The 16,621-nt window shown below is 40.6% G+C and overlaps 1 protein-coding gene across 7 annotated transcripts in view; it reads left to right on the top strand.

Annotated features, from left to right (window-relative positions):
* POLR2E (RNA polymerase II, I and III subunit E) overlaps window positions 1–16,621 on the top strand; it is a 34,168-nt gene that overhangs the window by 4,297 nt on the left and 13,250 nt on the right. For 6 of the 7 annotated variants that reach the window (XM_074204518.1, XM_074204515.1, XM_074204517.1 and 3 more), the window contains 6 exons: window positions 9,836–10,010; window positions 11,274–11,389; window positions 13,263–13,343; window positions 14,342–14,400; window positions 14,565–14,643; window positions 15,583–15,666. In XM_074204518.1, coding sequence (XP_074060619.1) covers window positions 9,836–10,010; window positions 11,274–11,389; window positions 13,263–13,343; window positions 14,342–14,400; window positions 14,565–14,643; window positions 15,583–15,648 — 576 coding nt within the window. In that variant the 3' untranslated portion in view covers window positions 15,649–15,666. Of the gene's footprint in view, window positions 1–5,941; window positions 6,055–9,835; window positions 10,011–11,273; window positions 11,390–13,262; window positions 13,344–14,341; window positions 14,401–14,564; window positions 14,644–15,582; window positions 15,667–16,621 lie in introns of those variants that run through there. The other variant, XM_074204520.1, reaches the window with a different exon arrangement.

Here is a 16,621-nt window from a genome sequence, read left to right as displayed (position 1 = left end):
TTAAAGATTTTATTTATTTTGAGTTTTACAATTTTACCCCCATCTTCTTATTATGTAATTTTACTATCTCATACTTTATTTTTCTTCCTTAAGGATATGAGTTCTCTGTCATCACATTGAACTGAGATCAATGTATACCATGGAAGCAATGTAAAGACTAACATTTGAAATTCTTTACTTTGTTTCCATGTTATACATTTATCCAGATTGAGTGTGATGAGAGAGAAATCATGTCCTTAAGAAACAAAAAGTATAAGAGATAATAAGATCAGACAGACAATAAGATATCTGTTTGGTTTTTTTTTTCTAAATTAAAGGGAATAGTCCTTGAACTTTGTTCAAACTCCACGGTTCTTTATCTAGATACAGATGCTATTCTCCATTGCAGACAGCCCAAAATTGTCCCTCCAGGGACTCTTGATAATTAGTAGCAGTTGGTATTTATGGTGGCAAGGAAGATATAGTTGGTAAATTGTCTTCCTGAAGGTCCAACCAAAATTCCATCTTTTACAGGAATCCTTTTCCAACCCTTCTTAATTCTAGTGCCTTTCATTTCATTGATTCTTATTCATTCTACATGTAGCTTGTATGTGCATATTTGTTTGTTTGCTGTTTCCTCCATTAGATTCAAGATACTGAACTATGTCCTTTAAGGTTTGAAGGGAGGTGGGTGGTAGAAGTGATAATGGTTTGACTCACCTTGCATGAGCTAGACTCACCTCTTATTACTTTCCTCCCTTAGGGTTCTTTGCTGCATAGGATATGGAAATGTTAGTCACTTTTTTTGGTATAAATCCAAATTGCTTTTCACAATGGTTGGATTATTGTATAGTTCTGTCAGCATTAAAATTGTGTACCTGTCTTTTTGCACTTCTCCAACATTGATTATTCCCAATAATTGTGAATTTTAGGAGTATGAGTTGAAATCTCAGAATTCAAAAAAAATTGCATTTCTCTTGTTTTTTAGAGCATTCTTCGAAATGATGAACACTATTGAAAAATACTTGTCTTTTGATCACTCATCCTTTGGGGAATGGTTTTTGGTCTTATATGTTTCCTTTTTATCTTGGCTATCAGGCATCAAAAACAGAAAGACTACCATAAGGGGTGGTGGGGTGGTTAGGTGGCGCAGTGGATAGAGCACTGGCCTTGGAGTCAGGAGTACCTGAGTTCAAATCCGGCCTCAGACACTTAATAATTACCTAGCCGTGTGGCCTTGGGCAAGCCACTTAACCCCATTGCCTTGCAAAAATTAAAAAGGGGGGGCAGGCCACCATATGCATTATTAGTGTCAAGGAGCTGGGAACTAAAGCAGATTCCTACAAGTGTGCTGTAGATAAATAGCAAATTTGAAGAATTCAGAAGTGGATAGGAACACTTATGAAGTGAGGCAGAGTGAAGTAAGGAAAACCATATTTACAATGATTATGACAATGTAAATGGAATGGATCAAGACAAAGTGAAGCCTGTGCAATTAAACTGACCAGATTTAACCTGGAAGAAAAAAGTGAGAAAATACATTTCTTTCCTTTCTTTGTAGATGTGGAGGAAAGACTATGGATCCAGAACATTGACTATACAATTTTTTTTTTTGAAAGGCAAATGGGGTTAAGTGGCTTGCCCAAGGCCACACGGCTAGGTAATTAATTAGTAAGTGTCTCAGACCGGATTTTGAACCCAGGTACTCCTGACTCCAAGACTGGTGCTTTATCCACTAAGCCACCTAGCCGCCCATTACAATTTTTTTTTAAAAAAAATTATTTTATTTTTAGTTTCAAATTTCTTCCCAACCCATTGAGAAGACAAGGAAAAACAACTCATTACAAATTCCTCCATTAGCCTTGTATAAGAAAAAACAATTTCACTTTGCATTGAGTCCATTACCTAGAGGTAGATAGCTTCATGAGACTTTTGGAATTATAGTGATTAGAGTTCCTAAGTCTTTCAAGTTTTTAAAAATTTTTTTCAAGGCAATGGATTGCCCAAGGTCACATGGCTATGTAATTAAGTGTCTGAGACCAGTTTTGAACTCAGGTTCTCCTGACTCCAAGGCTGGTCCTCTATCTACTGTGCCACCTAGTTGCCCCTAATGTTGTTGTTATTGTACAAAATGTTCTGCTCACTTTACTTTGAATTAGTTAATATGTCCTGAAAGTATCCCCTTCATCATTTCTTTTTGTTTTAAAGTTTGTTTTTTTTTGCAAGACAAAGGGGTTAATAAGGCTTCCCCAAGGCCACACAGCTAGATAATTATTAAGTGTCTGAGGTCAGTTCTGAACTCAGGTACTCCTGACTCCAGGGCTGGTGCTCTTTTCACTGTGCCATCTAGCTGCCGCCCCCTCCCCCTTCATCATTTCTTATAGCATAATAGTATTCCAACATATTGATTATAAAGTTGTTCAGGGGTGGCTAGGTGGCGTAGTGGATAAAGCACCAGCCTTGGAGTCAGGAGTACCTGGGTTCAAATCTGTTCTCAGACACTTAATGATCACCTAGCTGTGTGGTCTTGGGCAAGCCACTTAACCCCATTTGCCTTGTAAAAACCTAAAAAAATAAAATAAAATATTATAAGTTGTTCAGCCATTCCCCAGTTGATGGGCATCTGCTCAGTTTCCAGTTCTTTGCTACCACAAAGAGAATGGCTATAAATATTTTTGGTCTATATATCTGACCTTTTTCCTCTCTTTTTGATCTCTTTTTGGGCTACAGACCCAGTAGCCATTATCTAAACTGTTAGACTCAGTTTATATGTGGGTTAGTTTTGTTTTAATTTTTATTTACTTACTTTTCCAACTATATGCAAAGATAGTTTTCAGCAGTCATTTTTTCTTAGGTTTTGAGTTTCACATTTTTCTCCCTCCCCTCTCCACTTGACAGAAGGTAATCTAATATAGGTTATCTGTGTGTAACTATATTAAATCATGTTGTGAAAGAAGAATTAAATTGATATAGGGGGAAAACATTGGGAAAAAAGCAATACATAAAGAAACTTTTATTTTCACATTATTACAATAATTTTGTTGTGAAAGTAAACATAAACCTCCCTCCCCCTCAAAAATGATAGAGAAACCACAAGAGAAATGAAATTAGAGGAAAAAAATATACTTTAGTTTGTGTTCAGATACCATTGACTCTGTCTCTGGGATGGTTGCATTCTTTATCATAAATCCATCAGAGAAGTTGCTTCAATATTTTTTCCCTCACAGTTACTGCTGTTAACTGTATTACTCTCCATTCTATTCCTCCCTACTCCCGTTTATTCTATTCTCTCTTTCCCTTCATCAGTTGTATCTGACTACATTTTCCATGATCTTCCCTCTCTTCTATCACCTCCCCGCCTTCCCCGTCCCTCTTCTCCCATCCCTTTTCTCTCATTTTTTCTCTAGGATAAGATAGATTTTTATACCCTATTGAGTATGTATATTATTTCCTCTCTGAGCCATTTCTGATGAGAATGAAGGCTCACCTCCCCCCCCCCCCCCCCACTTCATTGCAGAAGCATAAGACAGCTTTTAAAAATCAAAGATTCTAAGTTTTGGTCTACAGTTAAACTCCTTGATTCCTTCTCTGGATATGAATGATATTTTCCATCACAATTTTTTTTTTTTTTTTTTTGCAAAGCAATGTGAGTTACATGATTTGCCCAAGGTCACACAGCTAAGTAATTGTTAAGTGTCTGAGGCTGGATTTGAACTCAGTTTCTCCTTACTACAGGTTGGTGTTCTATCCACTGTGCCACCTAGCTGCACCGCCATCACAAATCTTTTAGAATTGTCTTTTATTACTGTGCTGCTGGAATGAACAAATCCATCGTAGTTGATCATCATCCATTGTTGCTGTTAGTGTGTACAGTGTTCTGGTTCTGCTCACTTCACTCAACATGAGTTTATGCAAGTCTTTCCAGGCTTTCTGAAGGTCTCATCCCTTATGATTTATTATAGAACAGTAGCGTTCCATCACATTTATATACCACAATTTGTTCAGCCATTCCCCAATTGATGAGCATCCCCTCAATTTTCAGTTCTTTTCCCCCTACAAAAACTGCTATAAATATTTTTGTCCATAAGGGTTTTTAACTCTTTTTTTGTGATCTCTTTGGGATACAGACCTAGTAGTGGTATTGCTGGATCAAAGGTATGCACATTTTTATTGCCCTTTGAACATAGTTCTAAATTGCACTGCAGAAAAGCTGGATCAGGTGACAATGTCCCCAACCATACATTTTAGTTATCCCAGTTTTCCCATATTCTCTCCCAACATTGATCATTTTTTTTTAGTCATATTGCCCAATGTGATAGATGTGAGGTAGTATCTCAAGAGCTGTTTTTAATTTAAGGCAATAGGGTTATGTGACTTGCCCAAGGTCACACAGCTAGACAATTATTGAGTGTCTGAAGCCAGATTTGAATTCAGGTACTCCTGACTCCAAAACCAGTGCTCTGTCCACTGTACCACCTAGTTGTCCCTCAAGAGTTGTTTTAATTTGTATTTCTCTAATCAATAATGATTTAAAGACTTTTTCATATGACTATTAATAGCTTTAATCTCTTCATCTGAGAATTGCTTTTCCATACCCTTTCACCATTTATCAGTGTGGGAATGACATATTCTTATAAATTTGACTCATTTCTCTATATGTTTTAGAAATTACTCCATTAACAGAAACAACACTTGTAAAAATTGTTTCCCAGCTTACTGCCTTCCTTTTAATTTTGGTTGTATTGGTTTTATTTGTACAAAAACTTTTCAATTTAATGTAATCAAAATTATCCATTTTGCATTTTATAATATTCTCTATCTCTTCTTTGGTAATAAACTACTCCCCTTTCCTAGATCTGACAAAACTATTCTTTGTTTTCCTAATTGGCTCATGGTATCACCCTTCATGTCTAAATTCTGTACCTATTTCTACCTTATCTTGGTATAAAAGGTGTAAGATGCAGATCGAGGGGTATGCCTAGTTTCTGCTATACAATCTTCCAATTTTCCCAGCAGTTTTTATCAAAGAGTAAGTTCTTATCCTTGAAGCTAGAGTCTTTGAGTTTATCAAACAGCAAATGATTGTAGTCATTTGCTGCTGTTTCTATTGCGCCTAATCTATTCCACTGCTCTACCACTGTTTCTTAGCCAGTACCAGTTTTGATGACTAATGCTTTATAATATAATTTTAGACCTGCTATGACTAGGCAACCTTTTTTAAGTTTTTGCAAGGCAGTGGGGTTAATTGGCTTGCCCAAAACCACACAGCTAGGTAATTATTAAGTGTCTGAGACTGGATTTGAACCCAGGTACTCCTTCCTGACTCCAAGGCTGGTGCTCTATCCACTGCACCAGCTAGCTGCCCCGAATTGTTAATTTTTTTTATTATGTTAGTTCAACCTCCCTATGAGCAATTGACATTTGCTCAGTTATTTAGATCTGATTTTATTTTTGTGAAAAGTGTTTTATAGTTATTTTCATATAGTTTCTGAGTCTACCTTAGCAGGTAGACTCCCAAATATTTTATGTTGTCTACAATTACTTTGAAAGGAATTTCTCTTTCTATATCTTGCTGCTGTCTTTTGGTAACATGTAGAAATGCTGATGATTTTTGTAGGTTTATTTTCTATCCTACATTTAGTAAAGTTGCTAATTGTTTCAAGTAATTGTTAGATGATTTTCTAAGATTCTCTTAAGTGTGGTACCATCATATTATATGGGAAAGAATGAAAGTTTTGTTTCCTCATTACTTATTACTTATTCTAATTCGTTCAATTTTTTTCTCTTATTGCTAAAGCTAACATTTCTATTACTATACTGAAAACTAGTGGTGATAATGGGCATCCTTGTTTCACCCCAATCTTATTGGGAATGTTTCTAGCTTATCCCTGTTACATGTAATGCTTGTTAATGGTTTTAAATAGATCCTTCTGGGAAATCGGAAGGGGTGGAGCCAAGATGGCTACAAGAGAGGAGCTTCTCTTAGGCGCTCTCTCATAAAACTTATAAGGACTCTAACTAAATTTTCGAGAGACAGAACCCACAGAGGGACCCAGGGAGGCAGTTCTCATAAAGGTAACCCGGAAAAGAGCAGAAAGGCTCTGCTGGGGCGGGGGGGGGGGGGGGGGGGGGGGGGGCGGCCTGCCAGAGTTGAAAGAACTTCAGCCTCCTGGAGGTAGTCCCAGAGCTCTGGGAGATGTGGCTCACTGCAGTGGGGGGGACCTCTGCCAGAGCCAGCATGTGAAGCCCAGCCCTCAGGGCACACACAGAGCAGCAGCATTGCCAAGGCAGTCCAGATCCAGGAAACAGAAGCAGGTGGAGCCAGTTAGCAGGAGCCCCCAGGGCATGAGCCCATTGAACCTAGGGAGGGGAGTGAAAAGAGACTGCAGAGCTCTGTCCTCTGTCCCTGGAACTGGACTGGGTTCTGACCACATTCAGATCCTGATCACAGTCTAGGCCCCCCCATAGAACATCAGGGCCCCCTCCCCCCACCTCAGCTCCGTGGCAGAGGGGTGCACTTGTGGTCATTCACAGATCAGGAGGGAGGACAGAGCCTCACACACTGAGACCCTTGTGGGAGTGTCCCAAAAGCTCAGGAAGCACCCCCAAAACAGGCTAAGGCTGGGAAAATGAGCAAGCAGAGAAAAAAACAGGAACACCATTGAGAAATATTTTGCGTATGAGCCCAAGAAGGGTCAAAACACTCAAGTCTGAAGATGAGGAAGCACAAGCTCCTGCATCTAAAGACTCCAAGAAAAACAGAAATTGGGCTCAGATTATGACAGAGCTCAAAAAGACTTTGAAAATCAAATGAGGGAGTTAGAATAAAAACTGGGAAAAGAAATGAGAGAGATGCGGGAAAAACATGAAAATGAAGTCAGCAGCTTAGTCAAGGAGATACAAAAAAATGCTGAATAAAATAGCATGCTATAAACCAGCTTAGGTCACATGGATAAAACAGTTCAAAAAGTTATTGAGGAGAAGAATGCTTTAAAAAGCAAAATTGGCCAGATGGAAAAAGAGATAAGAAAACTCTCAGGAAAACAAATCCTTCAGACAAAGAATAGAACTCAGGGGGATTGATGAATTTACGAGAAATCAGAACTCAATACTTCAAAAGAAAAACAATGAAAAATTAGAAGAAAATGTGAAACATCTCATTGAAAAAAACGACTGATATGGAAAACAGACTTAGGAAAGATAATTTAAAAATTATTGGAATACTTGAAAGTCATGATCAGGAAAAGAGCCTTGACATCATTTTCAAAGAATTACTACAGGAAAATTGCCCTGATATCCTAGAAGCAGAGGGCAAAATAGAAATAGAGAGAATCCATCGATCCCCCCAAGAACAAGATCCCAAAAAACCAACCCCTAGGAATATTATAGCCAAGTTCCAGAACTCCCAACTGAAAGAGAAAATATTACAAGCAGCCAGAAGGACACAATTCAAATACTGTGGAGCTGTAGTCAGGATCACACAGGACTTAGCAGCAACTACATTAAAAGCTCATAGGGCTTGGAATGTAATATACTGGAAGGCAAAAGAGCTTAGAATGCAACCGAGAATCAACTACCCAGCACAACTGAATGTCCTCTTCCAGTGAAAAAGATGGACTTTCAATGAACCAGGGGAATTTCAAATGTTCCTGTTGGAATGACCAGAGCTGAACAGAAGATTTGATCTTCAAATATAGGATTCAGGTGAAGCATAGAGATTAGAGGAGAAGAGGAAAATATGAGGGACTTAACGATGAACTGCATGTATTCCTGTATAGAAAAATGACTGATAATATTCATATGAACCTTCTCAATTAACAGGGCTGGTAGAAGGAGCTTTTATAGATGAAGCACAGGAGAAAGCTGAATTTGAAGATAAAATATGGTGTAAAAATGGAGTCAATAGATAAAAGGGAAATGTAATGGGAGAAAGAAAAGGGAGGGGGGAATAGACCAAGATATTTCATATAAGATTTTTCTTTATTACAATGAGCTATTGCAATGATATGGAAAGGGGGGAAGGCAAGGGGGAATGAGGGAAACTACACCCTCCTCAGAGGTAGCTAGGAAAGGAAACAGCATATAGACTCAATGGGGTATAGGCATCTGGAGTAAGAAGGGGGGATGGGGGAAGGGGTGGGGATGTGAGTGATGGAGGAGAGAACGGACCCTGGGGGGAGAGTGGTCAGATATAACACATTTTCTTTTTTACTTCTTGCAAGGGGCTGGGATTGGATGGCCTGTCCGGGACCATAGGGCCAGGTGGATGCTGGGCCTAAGGGGTGGTATGGCGGCTCGGGGCCTCTTGGCCCCAGGGCTGGGGATCTGTCAGTTGCTGTAGTTACCCTACATCAGAGTCAGTGAAAGGAGAGAGAAAATATAGTACATGGTAGTGGAGAAATACGAAAGGAAGGAGTTACGATCAGCAGTGGCAATGGTGGAAAAATATGGAAGTTACTTTTGTGATGGACTTATCATAAAGAATGTAATCCACCCATGACAGAGTTGGTGGTGCTGGAACACAGACTAAAGCATGTTTTTTTTTTTTATTATTATTATTTGGGGGGGGCTGCAGGGCAAGTGGGGCTGGGTGACCTGCACGGGACTGCATAGCAGGGTGATCATTGGGTGTCTGAGGCTGGATTCTTTACCCGGGTGCTCCTGGCTCAAAGGCCAGTGCTTTGTCCACCACCCAGCCACCCCTACTATTATTACTATTTTATTTTAGGTCTTTTTCTTTATTAGGTTCATGCAGGGCAGTGGGGTTGAGGTGGCTTGCATGTCACACAGCTGGGTGATTGTTGGGTATATGGGGCTGGATATGGGCTTGGGTGCTCCTGGCTCCAGAGCTGGTGCTCCGTCCACTGTGCCACCTGGCCATAACTACAATTATTACTATTATTTTTTTATTTCATTTTTTTCTCTCCCTTTTACTTTATTGCTCAAGTGAGTCTATATTTTTGGGGGTGGTATTTTGCGTACTCTTAAACAAGTATATTTTATTAATGTATTAAAAAAATTGTACAAAATGAGAATAAATAAATATTAAATAGATCCCTCTTATGTGAGTTGGTTTTGCTGAGTTGCTTCCTCCCTCTACCCACCTTCCCCCCACTCCCTTTAGTCTTTGTGGCAAGGAATGGCTCTCTTAGTGGAGGAAGGATAGAGTAGAACTGCTGTAGTTCAGTTGTGCCCCAGGCAGAAACTAGGTCTATGACTATTGCCAAATCACTTAACTTCTCTGAATCTGTTTTGTCTCCTGTACCATGGGAATAATATTAGCATCTAGTTCTTTAGGATTATTTTAAGAATCCATTAAGTATTATATAAAGTGCTTTGCAAACCTTAAAGCACTCTATAAATGGGAACTCTTTTCCAAAATCCTTTTGTCAAACAAGTAAGTAACAAAATTTTAGATGGAGAGATGTTGTTGAAGTAAAATGAGAGCCTGGGTGGAAGAACAAATTTAATCTGCCTTCAGAGCCTGAGGTGTAGAAATTATAGTATGAGAAGATTACAAAGTCGATATTGTATTTCACTATATAGAAACAGACCAGATTTGGGATAGCAGAAAGCAGTAACTTTTGAGGGAGTTGGGATGGGGCTGACATAATGCTCATTGAATATGTCCCAACTGAGCAGTTATCCAGGATGAAGAAGTGATATGTACAGCAAGAATATTCAGGTTAGACATGCGAGAAATTCTAGATAGTTGATGAGAGATATTGAATGGTAGGACATGAGAGAGATCTGTACATTCATAGACAAAATAAAAGGAAGGTATCTATCCCCTGCACTCGTGGACAGAATGTTTTCTTGGAGTCTCTTCTAACAAGACTGTCTTACTCTTTCACAGTTGTGTCATGATCGGGGTTATTTGGTGACCCAGGATGAATTAGATCAGACTTTGGAAGAGTTCAAAGCTCAGTTTGGCGATAAGCCCAGTGAAGGACGACCACGACGCACTGATCTTACTGTATTGGTGGCCCACAATGATGACCCCACAGACCAAATGTTTGTCTTCTTCCCAGGTAAAGCAGAGTGAGAACCCATTATCTTGCAAAATCAATTAAATATATTTCCTAGTCTACAATTTTGGGAGGCAGGGGGCACATGGCTTTAGAAATTGGTTAGCAACAAGATTTAGATTCTTAATGCTTAAAAATGGAATTGATACAATAGTTATAATTTCTACCTAGTTGGGGCTGTTGGGAAGAAAACATTTTATAAAAATGTGGATGTAATGTGCTAGTGTGAGTTCTGTGAGTTGAATTTTGCCCTTTGACCACACCTTGCAGGTCTATAAGATAAGAGCACTCTCTGGTCCAGTGTGTGAGCTTCCAGGTGAACTCCCTGCTTTTCTCCCAGATAATACTGGTCCTGGGGCTTGGGGTTGGGATCGGGATCTTGATGTTTATCTTCATTTCCCCTCCCTGCCAGAGCTGCTTCTGGTTCATGGACTGTGAAGTTGGGTGTAAACTGGAGTTCCTTTGGGGGTAGACCTATTCACTGAAAGCCATTTCTGTCTGTTTCAAATCTGGTTTTCCCTCAGTATTGTCATAATAGAATGGAAAGGAACCTCAGAGATCAATTTCGGCTCCATTTCACAGGCTCCCCAAACTGTGGTAGTAGCGCCTAAAGAGTAGGATAGACTTGCCAGCTTCTGCCTTCATGCCCCATGTTTTCTCCTGTCCACAATGCTGCCTGTTGCTTTTGGCATGGAAGTAAGGGATACTAAAGTCCTAGAAATTGTACTGCTCAGAAGCTAATTAGCTTCTCAAAAAGAACCATAGCATCAAGAAGGTGATGCGGTGACAAGCATGTGAATTGGATTTGAAGGGGATGGGGAACTGTGTTAAGTCACTAGTCTCACTTTCTCCTTCGGAGCCATCTCAGTCCAGTGACCAGATCAGGACAACTTCGTTAGCTTTGTTATCATTGCAGGTAAGAGTCCTTAGATGTTTGATGGCTTTGCCAGTGGAACTTGAGCTTTGGTTAGTCCTACTAAATTGGAAATTTTTAAAATATTGACCCAGCATCATTTCAGAGAAGCTCATCATATTGGATATCTCAATTAAGGAAATGACCCACTAATATATGGGTAGCAAACAGTATCATTTTGGGAGGGAAGACCTAACTGAAAAATGGGTTCTTGAAATAGTGAATTCTACATTTAGTGTGAGAAAAAGGAAGAACTTTGGATCAGTAGAGACAAAATGATTCAAAAGAATAAGGATCCTCAAGGTGAAAATGATGATTGTAGTTGAATATAGTCTTGTGTTTTATCCTTCTAGAGGAACCAAAGGTTGGAATCAAGACCATAAAGATGTACTGCCAGCGGATGCAGGAGGAGAACATCACCAGGGCCCTCATCGTGGTACAACAAGGCATGACACCCTCTGCTAAGCAGGTACTCAGAACCTGCAGGACCAGAGGAGAGAGAAACTATGATCTTTCCCTTAGCCGGCTTTTAGAAGCTAAGATTTTTTTTTTTGAATTGTCTTTACCAGCATTTCTGAGCCTTCTCTAGTTGGAAGAAGACTCTCACAATGCAGAGCCAGCTTGAGAAACTATTCTCTCACTCAGAGTTGGAGCATCCAAACAAGGAAGTGACTGAACAGTTGAGAACACTTAACCACTTCCTGTTTGGTTCAAGTGTGAAGAGACGCACACTTGTTTTCTCTTCTTGCTGCTAGAACAGTTGTAAAACCACAGTAGTAGTCTGGCTATGATTGGGGAGTAGAATAGGCCAGTGCTCTTGGTTATCCTCAGCCCTTTACTCTTCACCTTTGTGTGGGGCACAACTTCAGGGAGGACCCTTTTTTTGATTCTGTAATTAAGCCAGTCAGTCCATTTAAGGATTTAAATAGAGTAGAAGTTATTGGAAAGGCTTGCCATCTACCTCCTCCACATGTCCCATCTCTCCTGGTTGTTTGATTTTGCCCAAGGTACTTCTCCAAGTCTCTGTTTCCTTCTATGTGAAATAGGGGTGACAACAGCCTTTGACTAAAGGATTCTTCTGAATCCTCTGAAACTTGTGCTCTTTCTGCTTAGAGAGGCCACCTTTCTTCTCCAAGTTTAACATGAATTCATATTTCCTTAGAAGTAAGAGATCATCAGAATCATGGTCTGGTTCTTTGTCTAGTCACTACCGTTCAGTGAATTATTGGAAGAAGTATGGTTGGTACTACTGTGATTTTTGTCTCCTCCTTGGCCTTTCTTCCAGTTTGGTATTGATGGAGGGAAACGTGAGTGCACAGACAACAGATCAGACCAGCTGCTCACAGTAGTTTCACTTTCCTAATGCACTTGGCATGCTTTCCATGATTTCCACTTGTCTTCTGGAAGAAAATGCTCATGGGAGACATGAAGCCTTGGAGTGACAGCCTCTTTAATTTCTGTTTCTTTTTCTTTAAATGTGATGCAATTAAATGACTTTGCCCAGGGTCATGCAGCTACTAAGCATCAAGTGTTTGAGGCCAGATTTAAACTCAGGCCCTCCTGATTCTAGGTGCTCTATCAATTGCCACCTCTCTGCCCATTCTTAAGTTTTTTCATTCTGAACCCTATTGGCCCTTTGCTGCCCTGGTTGCATATGTGCATCCATGTCACCAAGTCCAGGGCCTGTCAGCCACACTTTATCCCTCTGTAACTTGGAAGAAGTCACTCTTGGAAGAAGTCACTGAACTTCTGTGAACTTCAGTTTTCTTTTCTGCAGAGGGAGGACTTGACTTTGGATCTAGCAAATTGTTTTTTGGAGCTGCTGTAGTGATAGGAGAGCTTTGTTGCTGGTTGTTGAGAAAGAATTTAAGAATTAAAGATTTCTAGATTATTCTACCCCTTATTAAAAAATAAACTGATTTGCTATTTTTGTTTTTCCCCCACTTTATTTTCCTAGAAAATTCCCTTCTGTCATTTTTTATTGTGTAGCAATATTCCATTACATTCATGGACCATACTTTGTTCAGCTTATTCTCAATTGATAGCCACTCCTCTAGTTTGCAGTTTTCTGCCATAATAAAAAAGTTCTTATAAATTTTTTTACAAGGTAATGGGGTTGTCTCATAAATAGTTTTGAACATGTGAGTCTTTTCCTCTTTATTTTATTTTTTTGATGGGTCTCCCTTATTTTATAAAAGAAGAAACTCAGCTTCATAGATTTCTCCAGTGTCATATAGAAATACTGATAGAATCAGGTCAAAAATCTTTGACCGGTGAAATTCCATCTGAGTCCTACAATAAGAGAACTGGACTTTGCTTAGTGTTGGTTTCTTTTTTTTCAGTCCCTGGTTGACATGGCTCCCAAGTATATTCTGGAACAGTTTCTACAGCAGGAGCTGCTCATCAATATCACTGAACATGAGGTAAGTCACTCTCAGCAAACTCATTAGGAAAAAAAAGAATCGTGAAGTATAGGACCAGTCTACTCTTGTGTATCAAAAGTAGTATGTTCCTAAGAAATGTTTACTCAGGCATCTGCTCTAAAAGAGCAGATTCTCAAATGGACCTTAGAGTTGATGTTCCATCTCAGACCTCGAGAGAGAAGGAGGCTTATGCAAAGCCCCATGACTGAGAACTGACAGGCCCCCAGACCTGCCTCTATTCAAAGGGCAGCGCTCTTCCCAGCTGCTCCTCTCGTGGAGGGAGCTGATATAAAAGTGAAGGGCTCATTCCCGGGCTGCTATACTTCAGAATGAGGGGGGGAAGATGGCCATCTTCCTTGAGGTGGAAGTTGATTTCAAGGACAGAGGGATATGGAAAAGGGAGGTGGAGGCAGGAGGAGCTGGGGTGCTTGAAGAGCTGTTGGGGTGATCAAGAACATGGAGGTGCAAGGAGCAAAGCCTAGCCAAGCTAGGGTCAGTCTTCCCTAAGCATTTTGTTAAGTGCTTCCTATAGGTTGTGTGCCAGGAATAAAAATAGGAAGGTGAGCACTTGTAGGCTCTACCCTCAGGAACTGTTGGTCTAAAGGTGAAGAGCATGAGGGGGATCCTGGTTTAGCAGGGTCAGGCATGCTGGGTTGCATCTGTCGACCCTCATCCAGAGCAGTGCTGTGATGGACGTAGTTTGGCTTCAGATTTGGACATGAAGCCAGTGTACAAGGCTAGTGGCTCCCAGCTGCAGCCTGGGAGCAGGCCTTGGTCTCCTTTCCTAGCTTTGTATCCACAAGCACCTGGCTTACAATAGGCACTTAAGAAAGGCTTGTGTGGATTGAGAGGTGAGATTCCCCAGGCTTATCCTGAGAGCACAGACTGCGCACATTGCGAGGGCTCTTTCTAACTAGATTTCTAGTCTAGAAATTCACGTGAGCTTTGCCACCTTTGATTTTCCTTCTAATTTCATAACTTGTGGATTGCTCTTACAGCTGGTTCCAGAGCACGTTGTTATGACAAAAGAAGAAGTAACTGAGCTGCTGGCAAGATAGTATCCTTCATGCTCTCCTTGTCGACAGCCCCTTTCCTTCCAGACATCATAAGTTAGGAATGGCTGAGAATGTGCCTTGTGGGTGGTGGTGGTGTGGAGCATTGCCATAGGACTAGGCACTTTAGCAGGTCTAAAGGGTTAGTTTTTCCTTCACTATTCATCAGTAAGCTTCGGGAAAACCAACTGCCTAGAATCCAGGCCGGAGACCCAGTAGCACGTTACTTTGGAATAAAGCGAGGGCAGGTAAGGAAGCAAAACTGGCTCAGCCATGTTGACAGCAGTGCCAGCATCCTTGTGGCTGGCGGCCTGTTGAAGAAGCCTCCTAATTGGTTTCCCTGCCTCAACTGTCCATCCACCACTCTCAAATATATAGATTTATGATTTTGTTGGAAATTCTTTCCAATGATACAAACCCACAGAATTGCAAAATAGATCTTTCTAAAAAAAGGACAGTTGTGACCATGGCACACACACTTGCTCAACAATCAGTAGTTCCCTATTGTCTCTAGGATAAAATACAAGCTTTTGCTTGTCTTCCAAGATGGAGTTTTCTAGCCACTTCGTGGACTCTTGAGTGAGTTAGATTGTGCTGCTGGCTGTTCATCCATCTCCTATCTCTGGTTACAAGGAGGAAATGGTCTCCACATCTGAAATGCACTCCCTCCTTACCTTCCTAACAGGGAATGTTTGAGGTTTTCTTTGAAGCTCAGCTCAGATCCTTCCTCCTTCAGGTGCACTTTTCTGCTGCTCCTTTATTAGTGCTTTCTCCCTCTCTTGAGAGGCAGAAATAACAGAATATGTTGAGTGCATTAGAAAAATTTCTGAGATTATAGTTTTGAACTGAAAGATTAGAAATCTCCTTACTTTACAAGTAAGCTACAGCCCTCAAGAGTTTGAGTGATTTGCTTAGGGTCATGCTAGTAAAATTAATTGGCTGAACCAGAATTTTAACCCAGGTTGAACTCCAAATCCAATGTTGTTTCCACTGTACCACCAATGCTTTCTTGAGTTTACATGGGGATGAGGTGGGGGGGGGGGATCATTCACTGTCTGGAAGGGATGAGTTAAAATTCATGGAAAAGATGACATTTGAGTTTAAATCTGAACATATTTGTATTTTATATTTTGTTTTTTTCTTTATATCCAACAAATAAAGATGGGCTTTTCCTTTTGGATTTATAGGTAGTGAAGATCATTAGACCCAGTGAGACTGCAGGCAGATATATCACTTACCGGCTAGTGCAATAACTGCTGACTCCCTGAGACGTAAGTTGGGGCTGTTCTTTTAGGCCTGGTGCTTTTTGGAATTTTTGCTGGAAAAAAATTTTATGTTCCTTTCAAACATCCTGATGCTTACTTGGGTTTGGGGTGGTTAGTATTTAGGATGTTAGTTCAACTGCCCTTCATTTATTTGGAGCTATCTTTTCTTTTAGAGTCCTGTGGGGAGCAGAAATAGAAGCTAGAGGGCTCTAGTCATTCCAGGTTCAACATCCTCCATTCCCACTTGAAATTATTCATCTCAACAGTACCATGCAGACAACAGGCAGATCTGACAGTCCTAGGACCTACCTCTCTTAAGAGTTCTATTTGCTTAATTTTAGTCCAACAGCCTGTGTAAAGGCTGTGTAAAGTCCAAACAGCATTTGGTGTGGGGAGGGGGGAATGTGTTCTTCACCTGAGGATGCCCACCTTCAAGGGTAAGTCAAGCCTGGCATTCTACTCAGGCTTCCAAGCTTATCTTCTCTTCATCAGGAAATCCTGTGGGTCTGGTACCTTCTGAGGGTCCTCCAGTTTTAGTTTCTCAGGGACAACTCTGGGGTCTAGGGATTGGAGGAGTGAGCAAAGTTAGGAGGCTTCCACCTACATATCTGAGGACACTCCTTTCTGTTGAGACTACAGAATGTGTGTGTGTGCCCTGAGGATCCTGGAGAAGGGGAATCTCTGGCTTGTACTTGGCTAGGTGCCTCAGGTATTTTCAGGCAGTATTCACCACAGGATACTTTGTGAGACTGCAACAAGAAAAAAAGAGAGGTCTCACAGGGCCTTGGCCCCTGCTCCTTGCCCCTCCAGGCTGCTTGCGTGCTCCCTGTCCATACCCACCCCTCCTTGGCTGACTTCAATTTACCTTTTGCTACTAAACTAGCAGATCATAAGAGCAGGACTGTGTCTTTGTTTAGCCTACCACAAAGGGCTGAAAGTCAGTCATAAGTTGTATCAAGTT

This window comes from Macrotis lagotis, chromosome X (genome assembly GCF_037893015.1).
Source record: "Macrotis lagotis isolate mMagLag1 chromosome X, bilby.v1.9.chrom.fasta, whole genome shotgun sequence".
In the NCBI taxonomy this organism is placed as follows: Eukaryota; Metazoa; Chordata; class Mammalia; order Peramelemorphia; family Peramelidae; genus Macrotis; species Macrotis lagotis.
This window is presented reverse-complemented; position numbering and strand designations above follow the sequence as displayed.